The sequence below is a fragment of the Typha latifolia genome, chromosome 14, assembly GCF_019914945.1.
Source record: "Typha latifolia isolate L0001 chromosome 14, TyphaL0001v2, whole genome shotgun sequence".
In the NCBI taxonomy this organism is placed as follows: Eukaryota; Viridiplantae; Streptophyta; class Magnoliopsida; order Poales; family Typhaceae; genus Typha; species Typha latifolia.
In genome coordinates this window covers 4,815,218-4,836,531 of record NC_133099.1, presented here as the reverse complement: position 1 = coordinate 4,836,531, position 21,314 = coordinate 4,815,218, and the positions used below count along the sequence as shown (strand labels likewise).

General features: G+C 33.8%; 1 protein-coding gene across 1 annotated transcript; it reads left to right on the top strand.

Annotated features, from left to right (window-relative positions):
• Positions 1 to 8,575: 8,575 nt before the first annotated feature.
• On the top strand, positions 8,576 to 20,017 carry LOC140801412 (AT-hook motif nuclear-localized protein 1-like). The gene is made up of 5 exons (XM_073156519.1): positions 8,576 to 9,534; positions 10,427 to 10,494; positions 16,498 to 16,629; positions 19,035 to 19,196; positions 19,429 to 20,017. Exons 1-5 carry the CDS (start codon positions 9,108 to 9,110, stop codon positions 19,693 to 19,695), a joined length of 1,056 nt encoding a protein of 351 aa, XP_073012620.1. The 5' UTR covers positions 8,576 to 9,107; the 3' UTR covers positions 19,696 to 20,017.
• Positions 20,018 to 21,314: the final 1,297 nt, after the last annotated feature.

Here is a 21,314-nt window from a genome sequence, read left to right as displayed (position 1 = left end):
AAAATAAAAGTAAAAAAGTTCAGAAGATTTTTTTATTTTATTTTCCTTTTTATGTTGACCTAGTCAGAGAGATATTAGACAGTTGAAACAAAGTGTTCTGTCAAAAAAAAAAAAAAGAAACAATCAAAGTGTTACAAAAATAAATAAAATAATTTATATAAAATTGATTGTGTTTTAAAAGATTTAGATGTAATTAACTAAATAAAAACCAAACATCAAGCTCGGTCTAATAAATGGAGATGGATCAATAATAAATAACTTATGAATCTTGAAAAGATTTTAAGAAAAATATTTAGGAAAAACTTGGAGTTCATCTCATTTGTTTTATCCAATATAAACTTCATGACTTGCGTGTTTTATACAGGGAAATTTGCATTAATATCCTTGTTTTAGATATTATGCTTTACACCCTAATTTTTGTTTGAATCTCAAATGATTCTTAATCATTATGTTTTGATTTTCATATACATATGGCACACTAGATTAATATCTAACTCAATAGATGAGTTGGCTTATATTTATTTGGTAGATGACAAAGTGCTTTTTGGACATGACACGAGTGAAAAATAGTGTCTCAAAATGTAATAACTTTGTTATGGATAGATCCTAGTGGTACTCAAACTCTAATACCAAATATTATGTACTATGCTAAGGTGAGTTTTGGTGGAGATGGTAACGAGTAGTTTGGTGAGTGGAATCAATGGAGATGATGTGATTTATATGATGAAAGTGGAAGGGATAATGAAGATGATGATGGTGTGGGGTAAATCTGTGATTTAGAAAGAAAGACAGGGAAAAGATGATTGACCCTAAAGAAGAAGGCAGGTTAATGGATGAAAAAGGAGAAGCTAGTCGACAGCTAGGGTCTAAAGGAGGGGGAGAAGATAGTTGCCTTAGACTACGAGATCAATAGTTGAGAAGGAATGGAATGATGTCGATTGATGAAGTCGACTTTGGATTGAAGGAGAAGAACATGGGAGATAGGAGGCTAGAGATAAAAGAAGATAGAAAATATTAATATTATTCAATAATCTCAAAGTAACCGTCTTACACATATTTATAGACCAGCCAAAAATTCAAAAATATTCAAATTACCCTAACACAAAATAACTTCAATGCCGGGTGTTCAAATGTCATTTTGAAGGCGTTCAAATGTTGTTGAACGAAGATTGATCTCGAGCTGAGGCGTTCGAATGCCATTAGACATGCATTTGAACATCGTTGGATGGATGTTTAAATGCTTCGACAAAGATTGCTCTTGGGTTGAGTTCGAATATTTTGACATTCTGTTGTTTTTGGATTATGGTGTTCGAACGCCGTTGGATGGACATTCAAATGTTTTGACAAAGAGTGCTCTTGGGTTGGGTTCGAACATCTCGACATTTATTGCTTTTGGATTGCGGCGTTCGAACGTCATCAGCTAGACGTAAACACCTCACTGAAGACAGCTTTTATATTCCATCGTCTGAATGTTGTTAGCTAGACGTTCGCTCTTATGAGCATAATGCCAAAATTTTCTAAAAATAGTAAATAACTAATACTATGATAAATATAGTCGACCCAGCCAATGTTTTAAAAGGCGGCTGCGGATGGCGGGCGGTCACCCCACCACCTAGCGCCTAGGCGGAAGGCGGGTGATAAGACGAGTGACAAAACGGTCTAGCATTTTTAATATAAAAAAATTATAAATATATATATATATAGCAATAAGTTCTAATTCAAATACTAAATAACATAATCACAATTCACAACTATAATAACATAAATACATAATCAAAGATTCAAAATTATCACAACCATAAGTTCCTAGCAACAAGTTCACAATCATAATAAATAATATGATAAAACATATCAAAATCATAAGGTCCATAACAAATAACATATAATTCAAAATTTAAAATTATCAAGTTTATAACAAATTCACAACTATAACATAAAGGCCATTTTCTAATATTCTTCACAATCTATAGGAGAAACTTTATCTACCAAAAGATTATCATTGGAATCATCATCAACTTCTAGCTCAACATCATCCTTTTTCATCTGTTTCTTCATCCGACTTAATTAATTGCTCATCTAGAGAAGTGGAAAGAGTACTACTAGTAGTAGCTTGAGTAGATCTAGTGCTCTTCCTTAATCTTAAATATTCTTGGGCTCCTAATGCTTCTGTCACCATTTCCCAAGTTAACCATTCACTTGAAAAGACCTCTTGCTCTACATGATCATTATCCAACCATTTCCTTGCATTATTTCTTTTGAAATGACTAGATCCTTCTCTTTCTCTATCTTTCGATCCTTCATTCTTGCATTAAATTGTATATAATAAGATCATTTAGCCTCTTCACTTCCAATCTATTTTTCTTCTTTGAATGAATCTGAAATCATCAAATCAAAGACTAAATCAATTTGATAATAAAATTCATTAATTTAGCTTAGTCAATATAATGATTAATGATATATTACCCATTTAAAGGAGCTCTAATTTTTTTTCACATCCTGAGGAGCTATATATTAAATTAAGAATCTTAACTGTCATACATTTCAAGTATGGGGCACCAACTCTATATACACTCCACCAATGAGCTATAACCATAAAAATTAAAAAGTAACTTAGTAACATACAAAGAATAAAACTGTAAATGATATGTTTACACTTTTACAACATGTGCTAATTAATAATTATTACCTGGGTTGAATTCATCATTGTTAACTTCTCTTATTAATCTTGCTAGCGGTCTCCTAAATACCCCAGTGGCATCCTTATATGCTTTCATCTCCACATTTGAAATGTGAATTTGAATGGCTTGATTTGGATAAAAATTCTCAATACAACTAAGAATATCATCCATTACATTAAAATCAGTCTCCATCTCATCCAAATCTCTATAAAAATAGTATAAATTTAAATAATATGCAGCAGCGTAGAGATGTGTATCAAGCTTTCTATTTATGTAGTGATTAATTGTATCTAGAAAAGACTTGGAAGATGTCTCATTATTATTGAAGATATTTTTTATTTCTTTCTTGACATCTTTCAACCCACCGTATATGAATCCCATTGGTGGCTTTCTTTCACCATCAACAACTTGTATCAACTTCACCAAAGGAGTGAATACTTTAACTGTTAATGACACTTGCCTCCAAAATTGGTTATTGAGGATAGTAGCATAAATCATCTTTTCTTTTGCAGTTTTTTACCATTTGCAACTTAAAAATTCATCGGAAGTAAATATAAGCTTTAATTTTTCTTGCTTCTCCAAAAGACTCTATAATGGGAGAAATGAAGTGGCAAATCTTATAACCCCGGGTCTCACGATCTCCCTTGTTTTGTAAATTGATGCATCAAACTCAATGTTTTGTGATGTCCATAAATGAACATAGTGATTTCCCTTCCACGTTCAATTGAACCCTTAATCCTTCCTTCCTTTGATATCATTTCTAACATCAAATATATACGTGGGCAGCACAAAATGTCCAATGTATACGAGGATAGTTTTGCTTTAGCAACCGTGTAGCTGCTAAATTAGCAGCAGCATTATCAGTCACAACTTGAAGTATATTTTTCTCTCCCACTTTGTTGATACCCTCAACAATAATATTGTAAATGTATTCACCTGTATATAAATATTTAGAACAATCAATTGAATGTAGAAAACTAACCCTCAGCTCACAATTGACACATAAATTCATAATGCTTCTTCCTTTTCGATCTGTCCAAGTGTTAGTTAAAATAGAGCAGCCATTTTTCTTCTATGCAGCTCTATGGTTCTCTAAATCATCATTTGTTTTAGTCACTTGCTTCTTCAAAAGTAGCTCACGTAACTCATGCATAGTTGTCGGCTTGAACCACGGACCATACTGACCAACTGCTTCCATCAATACATGAAATGATTTATCAGTAACAGCATTAAAAAGAATGCCACACTTATAAACCTAATGAGCTAAGTACATTAGCACTCTATCTCTTTATTCCTTTGCAAAAGTATCTTTTATACTTGTCTGTACCATCTTCTGCCGCTCTCTAATTGAAACTTTTGGATCAACAAATGTGTATTTGTCTAAATGACATCTACTTCTTGGCCTTTTACTTCCAACTTTTTAAATTTGTAGATCTTCCCTTTCTCCAAATATGTTTACTTCTGCTCTCGATTCTGCTTCCTCTTTTGATTTATCCTCCTTTCTTCTTTTACATTTCACCGTGTTGACATCAATTTTATTTGGAAGGTATTCATATTGCCACCCTAGATCATTGGAGTCAACAGGCACAAAAAATTTAGATGAAGTTGACCCAACCACAGACGGTGTTTGAGAAGAATTAATGGTCATATTTGACTACATGTATTCTGTAATGAAATTGGGCAAAAAATAAATATGATTGATAATAATAATTCACATTTCAGATTTAAAAATAGTAATTAATTACTATTTTACCTCCTCCAGTAAAATAGATAGTAAGATATTTACTAATTATTGATTACTAATTTACTCTCTGGTTAATACTTAATAACTTAATCCAGTAATTGACTAATTCAAGAGAAATGTTAGAAACAGATTAACACTAAAAGTTAACTCACTGTTAAATATTAATCTATAATCTTAATTTCTGAATTAATTAGAGGAATTAAGTAATAAGAAACAGAGAAAAATATATTATCAGACAATTACTGAATTAATTTCTAAATCAAGTAATTAACAATCTTAATTAACAAAATTAGAGAAAAAATAGAAGAAATGAGGAACTAAGTAATAAGAAATAGAGAAAAACTGAAAAACATATTATCAGATAATTACTAAATTAATTTATGAATTAAGTAATTAACAATAATTAATAGATTACTAATTAACATTCAAGTATTCAACAGATTAGCAAAATAGCAGATAACTACTTCAATTAATTTCTAAATTAACTAAAGGAATTAAGTAATAAGAAACACTGAAATAGATAAAAACTAAAAAATATGTTATCAGATAATTACTAAATTAATTTCTGAATTAAGTAATTAACAATCATTAATAGATTAAGTGATTAACTAATTAACGAACATATTATCATTATTATCAAATAATCACTAAGTCACTAATAGATTAAGATTTAACTACTTTAAACAGAATTGAAAATTTAAAAAAAATTAACTACTTCAGTGTGAGACAAAGTGAAACTGTGAGAGAGGAGTGAGAGAGTGAGAGGTCCATACCTCTGCAGCGATTGCGTGCGCAGTGAGAGCAGGCGCAAAGAGAGAGAGAGGGAGTAGCGAGAGAGGGATTAGGGATTTAGGGATATAGGGATTTTAGCGAGAGAGAGAGAGAGAAGAATAATTTATATTAATGGTTAATGGTTAATGGTTAGTTTTTTTAGTAGATATTGGGTAATCCGATCTGCTATAGAAAAACCCGATAAGATGGGTTTGGCGGCCCGAACCACCAACCCGCCTTATCGGGGCGCATGGCTCGCTAGTGCCTTTTGGCGCTCAGGCGGCCCGCTAATGCGGTAGACCGCCTTCTACGAGCGCCGGGCTGATTGGCGGGGCGGCCGATGCGCCGCCTCGCCATGGCGGCCGCCTTTTCCGCTTTTCAATACATTGGACCCAACGAATCCAATCTCTCCCATGAGATGACACGATTAGGCCCGCATCACATCAAACTTAGTGTCAAAATATAATTTTCCCCTTTCATATCAGAGGGTTAATTGCACTTTGATTCAACTCATTCACATTGTTCATGTAAACCCTATTATTTATTTTGAGATTTTTACAAATCACACCCTATATTTTGCCTATTTTATGATTCGCATCTCGTCTTTGAGGATTTTATAACGCGATCCCTCATTTTTCTTGTAATATTCATTTAACACCTTAACATTAGTTTAGCTAACTGACATTAACCGTGTTATATGATTTATGTGACTCTAGTTCAAAAATTACTAAAATACCCTTAAGAAATCATCACCTAACCCAAATCCTCACAATCCTCTCTCAGAACGAAATCTACCCCACAAAATCCTTTTCCCCAAACTTAAACCCTACCCCACAAAATCTAAATCCTCTTTTTTAAACTAAACCCTACCCCCACACAATTAAAATAACAAACCCCACTACCTCACAGTAATCTCCAAAATATTTGCGACGTAAAAGCCTTAGAAGCTTCACCCATTTTCTCCTCTCTCCAAACCCTATTTTTCTTAATCTTTTCCCAAATTTTCTCCATCCCCTCTCTGTTTTTGAGGTCGCAAGAAATAAAGTCAAGGTTTCTTTAGGAAGCAACCTTCGACTACTTGGTGTTTTGGTGATGTAGGCTTTGGGAAGCTCTAATTCCAAGTTGCAACCTTCCGACTACAAGCTCCTTCAACTCTGATGGCTTAGTGTTTGGGGAGCTACTACTTGGGGTTTGGAAGCTTTGAGGTCAGCTTGGCATTTAGGGATGTTCTTCATAGTTTGGGGAGCTATGAGATAGTAAATTATAGAGGTTTAAGTTATGAATAAAATTAGAGATGAGTACAAGGGTAATTTAAAAATATTATAAATTATATAATAGATTATAACAGAATATTCTCTTTATGGTATCGTTCTGTTTGATTATAGTTAGGTTAAGTTAACTCAGGGTGTTAAATGAACATTACTATAAAAAGGAAGGGTCGCGTTATAAAATCCCCAAAGACGGGGTGCGAATCACAAAATAGGCAAAATATAGGGTGTGATTTATAAAAATCCCATTTATTTTTTAAAACACTTTAATCTCTTAATTAGGTGAGTTTCGTGACCACGCATCAGATAATAATAATAATAATAATAATAATAATAATAATAATAATAATAATATATTAAAAATTACTTAATAACATAATATTTAATTGGAGATAATTAAAATATATTTATAATATTTGTTCTATACTAAATAAATAAAATTCAAACTTAAAAAGTATAAATGCCAATAATTTATTATTCTATGAAAATAAGTAGATTTTAAAAGTATTAATATTACCATTAAATATTATTTTAATACTAAATACTTAAACATAAATAAATATATATTTAAAATGCTTAATAATCTGATATTTAATTAGATATAATAAAAATAGATTTACAAAAGATGTAGTATTTAAAATAATTTTTATGTACTAATAACATCAAAAGTATAATATTAATAAACCAACATGTTATCCAATCAAATATTTATTCAAAGATAAAATACTATTTACTATTTAAACTTTGTATTTTCATTCAATCAAATCTTTCTCTCTTTGAATAACAAAATAAGAAATTTGAGAATAAACTTAAAATACATTAAAATGTAAGTATATTAATAAGCTCATATTTTTAATAAAAAAATATGGTTTCCACATATAATAATATTTTATTATTGTTGACTATAAAATATAATACATTTAAAATTTTGTTTTGTTGTAAGCACGAAATACATAGGATTAAATGTAGAAAAGTATAAAGTAGAAGGCTTTAAAAGCATTTTAGTTTTTAAAATAGCAAAAATGGGCCATTGTGTGCGTCTCTTATACGTATTTTATTACAAAAAGATGTGTTTAGTATAAAAAATGAATTCATTTAGTTTCAAAAGTTCAATTTTACTATTATGAAAATTTAGAGTTTTTTTTTTCTACAAATAGCTCATTATTAGTAAACCAATATTCTATAAAATTAAAATATATTAAAATTATAATAATATATTTTTGTTATTTTAAATAATATATTAGAATGCATTTATTACACTCTTCTTTATAATAACAAAAATATATACCAATTTACTCTAAAAATATCAGTATATGAAATTTTGAATATTTAAATTTATTTATATATATTTTATTTATTTTATAATAAAAATATATTTTATATGTATAATATATATATATTTATAATCGTAGAATATATAATTTAGAAGGGTTTAATTTTATCTATGAAAAATTTAATATAAATAATTATTTTTGAATCATTGGTTAATAAAACAATACATTGATCATCGATGATTCCATCTGGATGGAATCCAATGAAACCATCCATGCAAAACATACATCTTAATCTTAAGTTTTATGTTTTCTCTCTTAACAAATTAAACGTATAATATTCTCCAGAGCATCAAAAATTAATTATATAATATTATTTAAAACAAAAATAAGAGGAACAACTAGTGAACGGGTTTTGCACGATGACATAATAAAAATGAGAGTATAATTAATAATGTCCATCTCGCTCCGACTCCTGTGTAAGCTCACCTGGAGATTATCCTTGATCCAGTAAAACTAGTCAACGTACTTGTCGGCTTCACTCGCGGTGAGACATTTACTCGCTCACTCGTCGGTGACAAGAAGCAGGCAGAGGCGTAGCACGCTAAATTCGCCAAAAGGGCGCGAGGGAGAGCACGCGAGAAAGTTATCAATGGAAGAGTGGCATTCTCGTAATTCCGAGATGAAATGTAGATATTTAAATTGCCCCACTTTTTAAACTCTTTAGTTGGGGAAAGAGGACAAGGGGGGCAGGTAAGTGGTGGCGAAAGGAGGGTCGTCGTCGGTCACGCCGCAGCTTTACTCGCGCAAAATTTAAATAGCAAAATAGCCGAGCATTTAATTACCAAAAAAAGAAGAGGAGGAAAGTCATACTTTCCCTTTCCAATTTTACCCCTCTCTCGAAATTAATAATTATCCCTTCCGTAATGCGCGGGCCAAAAGAAATTATTGATGCCAAATCGCATCTATCGATTTTTGTAACTCGGGCTATTAAAATATTTTGCATATTTGTTTAAATTATTGTCAAATAATTATTATTTTTCTTCTCTCTCTTTTCTCTTCTTTTATTTCTCATTTTGTTTTAACTTTTTTTATTTTATTTTTATTTTCTCTTTCGCTTCTCTTCGCTTTGCTCCCGAATAGTGCTTGGTGTCCGGTGACCGCCGTAAGTGGTTCGCGACGAAATCGGTAGCTGTTTTCCGACACGACAGCCGGTATTCCGACCGATATTTATTTTGAAAAGGAGGGTCTTTTTTGAAAAAAGATTGCTGAGCTCGAGCTCGAGCTCGTCTCTGGTTTCCAATGACGAAGAGGTCGAGGAAACCCTAGGTGTTCGGTTTGGAGTTGCTGAAGTTGTTAGGGGTTACTTCTATGAATGAAAGCTAGGGAAGGAGGGATGACTGCAGAGGCGTCTGTGACGGGGGCGGCGGAGGCCGCAAGATACTACCAACCGCCTTCTCCGGCTGCGGAGGCGACAAGGCTTGAAATCCCTGGCCATGGTGGCACCGCGATGGAAGCGCTGGAGGTGATTCCTCCAACTACGAGGGCCACGGAGGCGGTGGGGCCCACGGCCGTGGCCGTGGCCACGTCGGGGTCGTCGGGGATGAAGAAGAAGAGGGGGAGGCCGAGGAAGTACGGACCGGACGGGAGCTTGTTGCGGCCGCTGAATCCTGTGCCGATCTCGTCATCGGTGCCGTCGTCGGAGTACACGCCGGCGACGGCGGTGGGGGCAGCGATGAAACGGGGTAGAGGGCGGCCAGGGGGTTATGTGAGTAAGCTGCAGTATGGATTCGAGTCTTTAGGTACTTTGGCAAAAAAAGATCCCATTTTTCTCCTTTTCCCCTATTCTGAGATATTTCTAGCTCTCGTACTTACTCTTTACTTAATTTTACTGTGTCATTGGTTGGATTTTCTTGAAGAATTGGGAACTTTGGTCTATATCTGTCTTTGCTCTGTCTGCGTCTTTGCTTTCTTTTCCATCTCTGTTCAAATTGGTCATTGGCTTTTAGTTTGGAGTTGATAAATAAGTTTGAGTGGGACCTAGAGGCTATCTCCCCAGATTTGCCGTGGTATTGCATCGAGGTTCTTGTAAAGAGAGGCAAGTTTGGTGGGGTTAGCTTGAGAACTGGGGGCCTGAATTTGAGTAATCCCAGCTTTGATCAAGAGTTTGTGATTTGGCAATGATTTGAACTTTGTGGCTTTGGAATATTCTGTGAATGATTAATGGCAAGTGTAGTGAGGTAGGATGTCAGAACTAGTTGCTCTACACCTTGAACTGTTAGGATACGATTCTGACTAAAAGATGCTTTTGGCTTTTGGCTTTTGCTGATCACAGTTAATTAGTGAAGGAATGTGGATATCATATTAATGTTCCTTTGTGAACGATTGGATCCCACATCAGATTAAATCTGTCAATGGCTTACTGTAAACTTAGTGTCACTGATGAATTTTGGGTAGTTAATCTTCGAAAATTGTGAGACTTGTATATGATTTTATGCTTTTCATTTCTTTCCAAATCATCTTCGACTTGGATATTTGCTTGCTACTTATTTTTCCTGCAATGTTTAGTTACAGAATACTCAACTAAATGGAATTTATGCATGGCCTTCAATTCTCCCCATTTACTAGAGTTTTGTGAACCTTTTTAATTTTTCTTTGTTATCTGTAACTCTGAGGCATGTTATTGCTATGCAGGTGAAATGGTAGCATGTTCTGCTGGTGCTAATTTTACTCCTCATGTCATCACTGTTGCTGCTGGTGAGGTATGGCATATTTGAACCTTCTCTTAGCTGTCAATTTGTAAATTACTAAATGCCAAAAGTCAATCGGTTATTATGACTTTAAATTGTGACTATATTTTCTATCCAATGCATGTGCTCTCTCTCTCTCTCTCTCATAAATGATTATCGTTTTCTGTGAATCAGATGATTAATTGATTTTTTACTTTGACCTGGATATCTGTTGGTATTGCTTGATGTTTGAATGATATTAGGACTTCCTATTTAGTAGGATCTCTTAATAGGTTGAGTGATGACAAATCTGAAATTTCTAATTTTTAAAGTAGGTTTACTTTTATCTAGTTCTGCCATAGATGTTATTGATTCTTCTGGCTTGAATGGGTTTTGATGTGTTTCCATGTTTTATCATCGTAGAAATTTCTTATCCAAGGTATTTTTGACTTATAGCCAGCTACCCTATGACCAGGTCCTTATCCTGTGGAGCTTGAATTTTTGGTTAGTCCAGTTGATGTATATAATGAAAGAGATAACCAATTAAATGCATATCCTTGGTGCTTATCTCTATATACTTTAGCTTATTTTGATAATGGGTAAGTAAACCTGAGCTTCCACTAAACAAGATAGTGCCAAACTTTATTTCCCCTAAATGATTTGGGCAGTTTTTTTTTATAGTTTTGACAAAAAGAACTATTCAGAGCTTGTAGATTGGCAGAATTTATAGTTCTGGGATTGAAAGAGGATTACTTATCATAACTTTGTTGTCCACTTTTGGCTGGCTTGGTAAAGTTTGCTCGAGCTAAGAGTTAATATTTGTGTGAAGTAAAAATTGATTAAGTGAATTGAACTTGACTTGTGTTTGGCTAGTTAAACGAAACTGGTTTCACATGTCGAGATTCAAATTAGGTCTAGTATAGATTTAAGGTTGGAAGTATCAGTTTCAGTTTTGGCTCACCTCCTAGAGTTTCTATTTCGATAGTTTTAGCTGCTTCTTCCTAGGATATATTTCGAGGAACCTACAATATGCTGTCAAGTAGTCAGAGGGGTGAGAGTCAAGGCATTAATTACTTTATGTTGTTTTGACGTCTGTTTTAGACAAAGGATGTTGGGTTCCTAATAGAATTATAGTGGAGTCCTATATGATTCTCAAGATAAACAACAAAGTTTAGTGCTAGCATTCAGCTGTGTAAAGGTATGACTGCCATGACTAACAACTTGTATTGAAATTGGATTGTTCTTTATAATTCCATGTGAGAGCTTAGTGTTACTACTCTTTGGTACAAGTTACGACATCAATTGGAGTTTGCCTGTATACTCATCCAAGCAATCTTTATGAAAATAGCTTATCACTGTATAGGCAAGACTTAATTGAAGAGTTTAGGGTTAAGAGAGAGGTGTTTGATTTGTGATACAGACTTACCAATGGACATATTAGCTTGTTTGGGTTTTATTCACTGGACCCATGGAACTCACTTGATGATATCATTACCTAGTTATGCACATCGTTAGAAACTCATGAGTCATGACACATTTGCATATAACAAAATAGTCCTCTCACCCATGGTTCGCTGGATCGACCGATCCCGATACAGATCGGCCGATTCGGATTGGGATCAGTCGAACCCGATCGATTCAGGCTCGATTCAAACTCTCTCTCTTACTCTCTTTCTTTCTTTCACTTTTTTTTTTCTCTCCTTACCATATAACCATTATTTCTCTTACAAAGAGATTTAGCTCCGACGAATTTCAGTAGATAATTTTTTAATTTATTTTTGTATTTCTTTCTCAATTTTTTCATTTCTTCCACTCTCTCCATTTTTCTGCTCTCTTCTTCTTCTTCTTCTTCTTCTTCTTCTTCTTCATTGCACAATGGTTTTTCTTTCTTTTATTTGATTTTTTTCCACTCACTCTCTTTCTAATCTCTTCTTCTTTTCAATTTTTATTGCACCATAGTTTTTTTATTTTTTATTTTCTTATTTTTGGTGAATTTTTTTCTAAATTTTTAGAAGTTTTCTTGTATTTTTAAATAATATTTAGAATTTTACGTATTTAAAAAGTTCAATCCAATCCAAGCAATTGATTTGACCAATACAGTCTATTCGGTTGATACGTATCATTTTTTCGGAAGGCAAATTTCGATCTCTATTTTTCGAACCTTGCTCTCACCATGACTCCATATTTTTCATTTGCACAAACAACATCCTAGCTATCATGATTTGCATACTTTTGGTTGTGTTTGTTTCATCCATTTGCCCCCTCACAAATGTCACAAACTTTCATGTTTCTTGTAATATTGTTTTCTTTCAGAACTGGTATATCTTTCCCAGTCATATTACATCATCTCATGCAACTCCTATTCTTCCTAGTTTTGATGATTTTATCTTTCCTCCTGAGCGGTTTAAGCCTAGGTTTGTATATGAATGATGTCAATTGATTGTGCCCCTTGTTGAGTTCGATCTGCCACATGATCCTCTTTTGCCTCCTCTTCAACGATCTGGTTGAGTTTCTTATCTCCCTGCTAGGTATGGTTTTCCTCGTACATCCCTTATGACAACCTTGTCCACTTCCTACAAGCTACTCATAGGTAGTCAAGTATAAGTGTAGGGATGCTCGTAGACCGAGTCGGGCTTGGCTCGGCCAAAATAATATCGAGCTCGGGCTTGGACAATACTTGGCCCAATCCAATAGACGGGCTAAGTGTACAAACTCAGTCCATTCAATGTATCGAATTAAAAAAAAGTAATATTTAGAGTTTGGAATCAATTATTTGAAAAGAATGTTTTTATATGGTTGATAATCACAAGACTCTTAACTGTTGGTTTGATTAGTTTAAATTCTTCTCTTAATTTATTTTTATTATTTCCTTTTTTATCAATTATGCAAAAAAGAAAAGGTTGTCAAAGACAACTTTTCTTTTCCTAAAAGATTTGAAAGAGGCTAACTTTTATTAAAAAAATATTACATCAAATCGTTCTCTAGCTTTGGGTGAAGTTCAAGCAAAACAAAAAACAATAAAAACCTAACACGATGTAATTATGGGATTATAGTCCCTTTAATGAGAGGAACTCTCGAATAGAGGGCATTTAGCCAAATTGACAACTAGTAGATTCTTGACTAGCATTCCATCATCATTGGGTTCTCAATAGCGACATAATCACTCATATATGTTTACATGGATATTGGTTTATCACCTACAAGGTAAACATTGGTGATATGATTTTGACGGTGAATGGCTTGACTACTAAATTCATCAAAGTTGGGTCCTTCTACTTGAGAATATTTGATGGAATGGGAGTTGATATGAACTGGGTTAAATTAGATCGTATAATGAAGATATTGGGCTCGATGGATATAGTCTATTAATCTTGTAATTGATTCATGCTTATATAAGTCATGTAAGTCACTAAGGCAAGTCTAATTAAGTAATATAAGTCTTTAAGACAAGTCCTAGTTCAAATTGTATAAGCCTTTAGAGCTAGTTCGAGTAGAATTCATTATACACGATCTTTATATATAAAGGCATTGAGCTTCTTTATTTAATAATACAAGCATCTAAGCATTAAGAAATTATTTTAGTCTTGAGTATATCTTAGGAGTAAGAGTAAGATAATCAAAGAGTAGAAATAAGTTAATTATAACCATTTATTTTCCTACGAGTAGATCTAAGTTAGAAACTCTAATTCTACTTCTAACTCATAGCTACCATCACCTCTATGAGCCACCCTACCTTACGGCTTCTGTTATTCTCCTACGATTGCCGCAACGTTAGATATTTATCGTTTTACCCTGTTCTGACCTTGCTCCACTATTTTAATTTTTTTTTCCATCCAGACATCCAATTGACATAAAACCAGAACTATTAGAACCCTAACTTTCGAGGCTACCATTACCTAAATTTTCATAATTTTCTTACTTACGGATTGATCCAGATATGGTTCGTAATAGGAGTGTACTTAATTATGTTCACCATCTGTTGGATTTGAAGAAGAGCTTGCTTTTTCCTATTCAAATTGGACATTGAAGGCTGCAAGTGGAAATATTGTTTTGGGGGGTGAGGGGGGGCATTAGTAGATAAATTATATGAGATTCATACGGTAGAAGGTGACAAGCAGAGAAGCCAATGCAAATAGAAAAGATTAAATGACACCTTCCTTTTAGCTTCAAGAGGGTGGAGCATAAAACTTGTGGTTAGCTGAATAATGATGATTGAGTGACATTGATATATTGGAGATTTGCTGTGTTTGTGGCATCCAAATTAACCAATAAACCATTTAGCCTTTTTTTTTTTAATCCACTGGACCCATGTAATGGTTATATTTTGTTTGTGCTTACTTGACCTGTTGGTAGGGCTCATGATGTTGGGCTATGTGGGAGAATTGTATAAGAGGGCTATTTTTTTTATTTTCTTATCCACTGGACCCATGTAATAATTATATTTAGCTTAATTTTTTTTATCCACTGGACCCATGTAATGGTTATATTTTGTTTGTGCTTACTTGACCTGTTGGTAGGACTCATGATGTTGGGCTATGTGGGAGAATTGTATAAGAGGGCTATTTAGAATCAATGTTCTAAAAATCGCGCAACTAGTTTGTAGCAACTGAGTGGTTTCATGGCATGAGGCGGATGGCAGGTGACATGAACCCACGGCGGCTGTCAAATAAAATTATTACAAATATATTTTTTCTAAGCTCTCTAGCCAATATATAATCAAAACAAAAAGATGGTATTTGACAAATTATCAACATTCAAAACATGATATCAACAAATTAATGAATTATGTAAAATTTGGAAGCATTTGCAAATAGCATTTGGATGATGTTTCTACAATTTTGGAAATAAAATTGTGAATGTATTTGTTTTTTATCTTTTGTATCTTAGTCAAAAGGAAAAGGAAAAAGAAGAAAAAAAATTGACGGCTTTAGGAAAGTTTTGCAGTCTTCTTCACCACCGAATGCTGTAACTTCCGACTAGTTAAAACTATTGATATAAGCTTACACTGCAACGACAAGTTTTAAAGAATTTTTATTATCACAAGAATTTCAGATAAAATCTTTCAAGTACATAATGAATTTTAGTTACAGATTGTTAGTAGACACACTTTAATTTTTCTTTTCTAAGATTTAAGAGAGTACAAATTGAGAAAATGTCCGCTACCTGCTGAGGCGGCCGCCACAGTCCTAAACATTTTCATGTCTCGTGTTGAGGGCAAATCTGCCATGGCGGCAGCCGTAGCCTTCTTTTAGAACACTGTTTAGAAAAGACCCATGTGTAAGTTGGTAAAAGCATGAGATATTTGTCAATTTGGCTCTCTTCTCGTTGTTGAGAAGAAGGATTTGGTGATTTCATTGTAAACCTTATTTATATTCTATGATCTCCAACATGGTATGGAGATGTTGCAAATCTTCTTTATATTCTATGATCTCCAACATGGTATGGAGATGATTTGAAAAGCTCTCTTGGTGGTTGGAACATGGAGGGTTTAGCAAGGATGTTCCCTGTGCTGAAGTTGCATGTTGAGAACTGAGTTTCCTGTACTCCTATCTCATTATCTTGATAGTGGATTTGTTCTTCTCCATTCTCGTGGACATAGCTGTTTATTTGGTGAACCTTGTAGTCTTCTTGTTTTCTGTGCTTGTGGCCTTTCCCTCGTGATGTCATCTTTCTTTCACGTACATGGATGTCTTGATTGTGGGCATCACTAGGTTCCAGTCACCTGCTGTGGAACAAAAGTGTGGGTTTAGTGAGAGGTTTTCTATGAGAGAGTTCTGTGGTGTTCTTTTTTATACTCTTTTTTTGTTGACTAAGCTGGTCTCTTGAATGCTTGGTGTTAAGTTCATGAAAGCTTTATATTTCTCTTGTTGATTTAAAGTTGAAGGATATTCTTGTAATTTGTCATATAACTAATTGATTGCTGAAGGAGAAAAATCAAAGAATAAAAAATCTCTCATCCTAATTTTTCTTTTCTAGAATTTACATATTTTCAGAAATGAGATTTTATTGTTGCTTGTTCATTTATATTATCTTCAGGATGTCACTATGAAGATCATATCATTCTCTCAACAAGGTCCTGGAGCTATATGTATATTATCTGCTAATGGTGTGATATCGAATGTTACACTTCGTCAGCCTGATTCATTGGGCGGTACATTAACTTATGAGGTACATTGCACTGATATTTTGACTTCTAAGCTTGCTGTTGATAATCATTCATTATCATTTAGAAGCTCACCATCATCTCCGAAATAGATCAAATATTTCTTTTGACTCGGTAATGGAGTTCACCATTGTTTATCCTCTTAAAGATTACTGAAGAAAATCTGAAGGAACAAATTGTCAGATTGTACTAGTCTTGCATTAAGGTATATTATTGTCCAAAAGGAAGCTTAACCTGTTAGAGGTGTATGAATTAACCACTTTGCAGAATTCATTGTTAATCAATTTTGAAGATACTAGTTGAAATAAAACCTGAGGTACAAAATTTTTGTTAGATTGTGCAGTGGAAGTACATAAAATTCTCTTTTAGCAATTAGAGTTGCCACAAATATCTGAACCATTGAAATAGTAAGGACAAGTTTTGACTAAACATGTGAGAGGCTTTGATGATCAGAATGATGTTCAAAGTCCAAACTAAGTCTTCTAAGAGAACTATCTACAACTACCTATTTATTTGCATCATAATAACCTTAGGAAATTTATTTGCGTAACTGTGTACTTCCAGTTATATATTTTTCATGCAGTTTCTTGACCATTTACATGCAAGGTTTGTCGAAGGAGTTGGCATATAATTTTCTCCTGCTCCACTGTCCTTTCCCTTTACATATGGCTAATTGAACTGTTAGATACTTGGATATGAAAATTTAAGGTCTGGTCTGATAAAGTTAGTGCAAATTTAAACAAAATAGCATCCCAATGCACGAGGTTTTTTCTTAAGTATGGTATAGAGAGGAAATATGAATCCAACCTTTCCCTTGTTGAAGAGGCTGTTGACACTATGCTCACAACTTTTTAGTGCAAGTATCTGCCCTACAAAAATTCAGTTTCAGGATCCATCCTCACAATCAATTGTTAGATGCAGTTTCTTAGTATGGTTCTAATATCAACACAAATTGAAGGTCAATGTAAAGATGTATTGAGAATATGAAATTCTAAATATAGATGTATCTCCTTTTTCTGTGAAACTGGAATATGGTAATATACCCATTTTGTGAGGTGTCGATGGATTCCATGCTTCATGCATTGGCTGATATGATCAGCTTGACCATTTTTAACTCACATGAATTCTGAGTACCAAGAATCCTAGTTTCGGCCGATCCTAATCTTGGCCAAACTAGCCGGTTGGCTGGTTTCAGCTGGGGTATCGGCCACCATGAAAGCCACCAAATCGGTCCCGTCCAAGATTCATTTTCATATCATTCATTGCTAGAATAAGGAAGTTGCATTTTATCTTCATATGTACTGTAATATTACCTAAAATCAATTAATTCTTTGTATAGTAATTATAATTAACTAATTTAAAAATGGAAAATGTAAAAAGAAGTTTGATAATGAGATTAATACTATGTTTAAACTTTAAACAAAATTAACCATAAGAAGTTTAAATAAATCTAGACTAAGGATTGTTATACCAGTGGCACAATGAGTGTCATTTGGCCTGGGGTAGTATGTGCTAATTAGGATGCCCCACATGGGGCAACACATTTTTCTATCAAATAGCATGTGCCAGTTTGGCATATATTCTAATGGTTAATTTAGTGTCTTCTTAAGATCACACAAGCCCTACCGACCTGCCAACTTTTGCTGCAAAATTCTTCAGAAATGAGTTAGTATTAGACATGTCATGCAGTTCTGTGCCAAACAGGCAAAAATTATTTTGCATGAAGATGTGCAACCTTATGGTGACCGTGCAGGTTGGCACATACCTTGCTGATTTCCATAACTTGGCATGATAATTGATATCATGGAGCAAGTAGATGTATGTGCATATTCTTCAAAACTGTAGGTTTTCAGCTACTTGAATATGCATAATTTACCTGATCCTTGTCCAAGCCCTTCTAAAGCTGGGGTGAGAACAAATTGGATATGGATTGGATAGTGGTTAAGTCATAACCGTATCCATATTGTTTTTGGATCCGGATGAAGAACAAACGGTAAACTTAATCCAACCTGTTTTCACCCCCCTAGGCTCTAAAATTAAATGTATAAGCTAAAGCTGAGAGTTTTGTTGCAATGAAACCATCCACTAGGTCCCAGATTTTTTTTCTTCTGCAGTGTCTTGAGCTGTCAAAAGATGTGGTCTTGATTCCTGCAATCTGATAATTCATAGAACAAATATTTGCAGGAAAAAATAAAAGTTTGAGGTAAAACATTTTCTTATATAGGTTAATGAGGCTTTGGATGCAAGTAAATTTCTCTGTCGTACACTTCAGATCTGATCTTTAGTATCTGAAAGTAGAATTGCTGTGACTGGTTATGCAGAATTTGTTTTTCCACATTTGCATCATTGTTGTTGATGCTTTCTGGAAAGAACTCTATTTATATTGCAACTTAGAATCTGTTAAATGTAGGGTCGCTTCGAGCTTCTATCCTTATCTGGGTCCTTCATGCCGAGTGAAAATGGAGGAACAAAAAGTCGATCAGGTGGGATGAGCGTTTCTTTGGCCAGCCCAGACGGTCGTGTTATAGGGGGTGGAGTTGCTGGACTTCTAGTGGCTGCAAGTCCTGTTCAGGTAACACATCTCATTCTGAAAAGACTGATGCTTTAATATCCTATTATGTATGAGTCAGCCACTTCTTTGATGGAAGATGTATCTTATCCTATCTTTGTTGTGTCCAGCAGTAAAAAATTTCCTAGTGCCATCCACAATTTATCATTTTCTTTTACAACATCACGATATATTGATGAGAACTTACACATTTTCATCTTTCTGTACTTGAAACTAATAACTGTCCTTATGTCAGGTCGTTGTTGGAAGTTTCTTACCAAGTTACCAGTTGGAGCAGAAGACGAAGAAGCCAAGATTAGAGACTGCATCAGTCGCTGCACCCTCAGCGGCCATCCCAATTTCCAGTACGGAGACAGTGGAGACCTATGGTTTGCATTGTTCAACAATTCCAAAACTAAACATCACAACATCTTTCAGGGGAGAAAACTGGGTTTCTCTGCACTCTGCACCTGATTCCAGGAACTTGACAGCAGATGCCAACATTTCTGTCCCTGGAGGTTGAATTCATCTTAAATAGACTATTCCAGTCCTGTGAGGTATCTCTATCTTGCTGACCAGAATTAGATGTCCATTTCTCACTGCTGCCTCCACACTTGTTGCAAGAAAGTAGGAAATCACATCATCTCTGCTAACCTGTTAACCTTGTTTGCTTGCATTTGGTTCTTTCGTGTTTCAAGCAATGGACTGTTCATCATGTAGTTGCTCTTGATTTGTAACTTTAGCTACTTGCCCAGCTTTGCCATCTCCAGTGGATGGTGTTCAGATTCTATCACTATTTGTTCAGTTGTCTTGCCAATTAGTTACTCGACACTTTTAGTGTATAATATTGTTGCACTTCCTTAATTACCATAAATAATTTTCTACCTTTATAAGAACGTTCCTGTTGTACTGCTAGTAAGCAACACTGGGTAGATATGCTCTCGATCTGTAGCTGTGTATGTGTATCACGCTGTCCATCCCCACACATCTTATTCCACATTTCAAGTGAAATTTAAGGTTGATAATTAGCATGCAACCTCGGACTCTTGCAATTTAAAAAAGGTGTATTTGATTTGTTGATTTATAATAGTGAATTCTAGTGTGTATATAAATTGTGTGCACCCTATTATAATGAAATATGTATTGACTAGAAAATATATATATATACACTCAGTTTTATATGTAAAATAAAAAATTAAATACAATTAAAATTTTATGTTATAATTTTTCTCTCCGGTGGATTTTGCTTATCATCTTTTTAAGTTTATAGAATGGGGCATATAAAATGGGTCTTATATCGGCCAATAAATATTTGCGAATCTTTTGTCGCTATAGGTCTATACTGGTTAATATCTAGCCTATAGTGATAAATGATGAATGTCGCAATAGGCTAAATTTTTCGTAGTGCAAATATTTAATTATTTTTTATTTTTACTTTTTTCCTAAACCAATATTTGCTCAAGGCTGTGTTCACTTTTGGAATAAGGGTGGAATAAGCATAACTATTCTAATTTTTAATACTAGAAGAAGGGAGCTAATATTAGTATAATCTATTTTATTGTTTAGTTCAATACTAATATAAGGAGTAATAATTATATTTGATATGGCACAAAGTTGATATTAAAGTATTGAAGAATAATAAAATTTTATTGGGAATTAGTGATGTTTTAAATCAAATGATGAAAATACCCTTGAGTATATGTTATATAGTAGTAAGTAGTATTTTTTCGAAATAATATTATTTTTTATTAAAATTGCGGACTTAAAATACTATATATACTCGCATTGTTAAAAAATAATTATGCACTACGGGGTGATGTAGAGTTATAAGTCCACACCATAGGAAAATAACTTCGCACTCTTTATATAAAGTAATCATGCACTAGATAAAGAGGCACTGTGGGGTAATAAGGTCGCACTAAAATAACAGTGCATTAGAGATATAAAAGGGAATTATAAGGTAATGCAGGATTATAAGTCCGCACTCTATGTAAAATAATTATGCATTAGAGAAAATAAAAAGACACTATGAGATAATGCGAGTTTATACGCTCCACTCTATGTAATGTAAAATAATCTTGCATTAGAAGAAATAAATCGGCACTATGGGTTAATACAATGTTATAAGCCCGCAATATAGTA

Excerpts from the sequence above, each read along its gene's own strand:
- LOC140801412 (XM_073156519.1), top strand. The coding sequence starts at position 9,108 with ATGAAAGCTAGGGAAGGAGGGATGACTGCAGAGGCGTCTGTGACGGGG. Across the intron at positions 9,535-10,426 it reads GTATGGATTCGAGTCTTTAG|GTGAAATGGTAGCATGTTCT; the intron begins GTACTTTGGCAA and ends ATTGCTATGCAG. Across the intron at positions 19,197-19,428 it reads TGGCTGCAAGTCCTGTTCAG|GTCGTTGTTGGAAGTTTCTT; the intron begins GTAACACATCTC and ends TCCTTATGTCAG.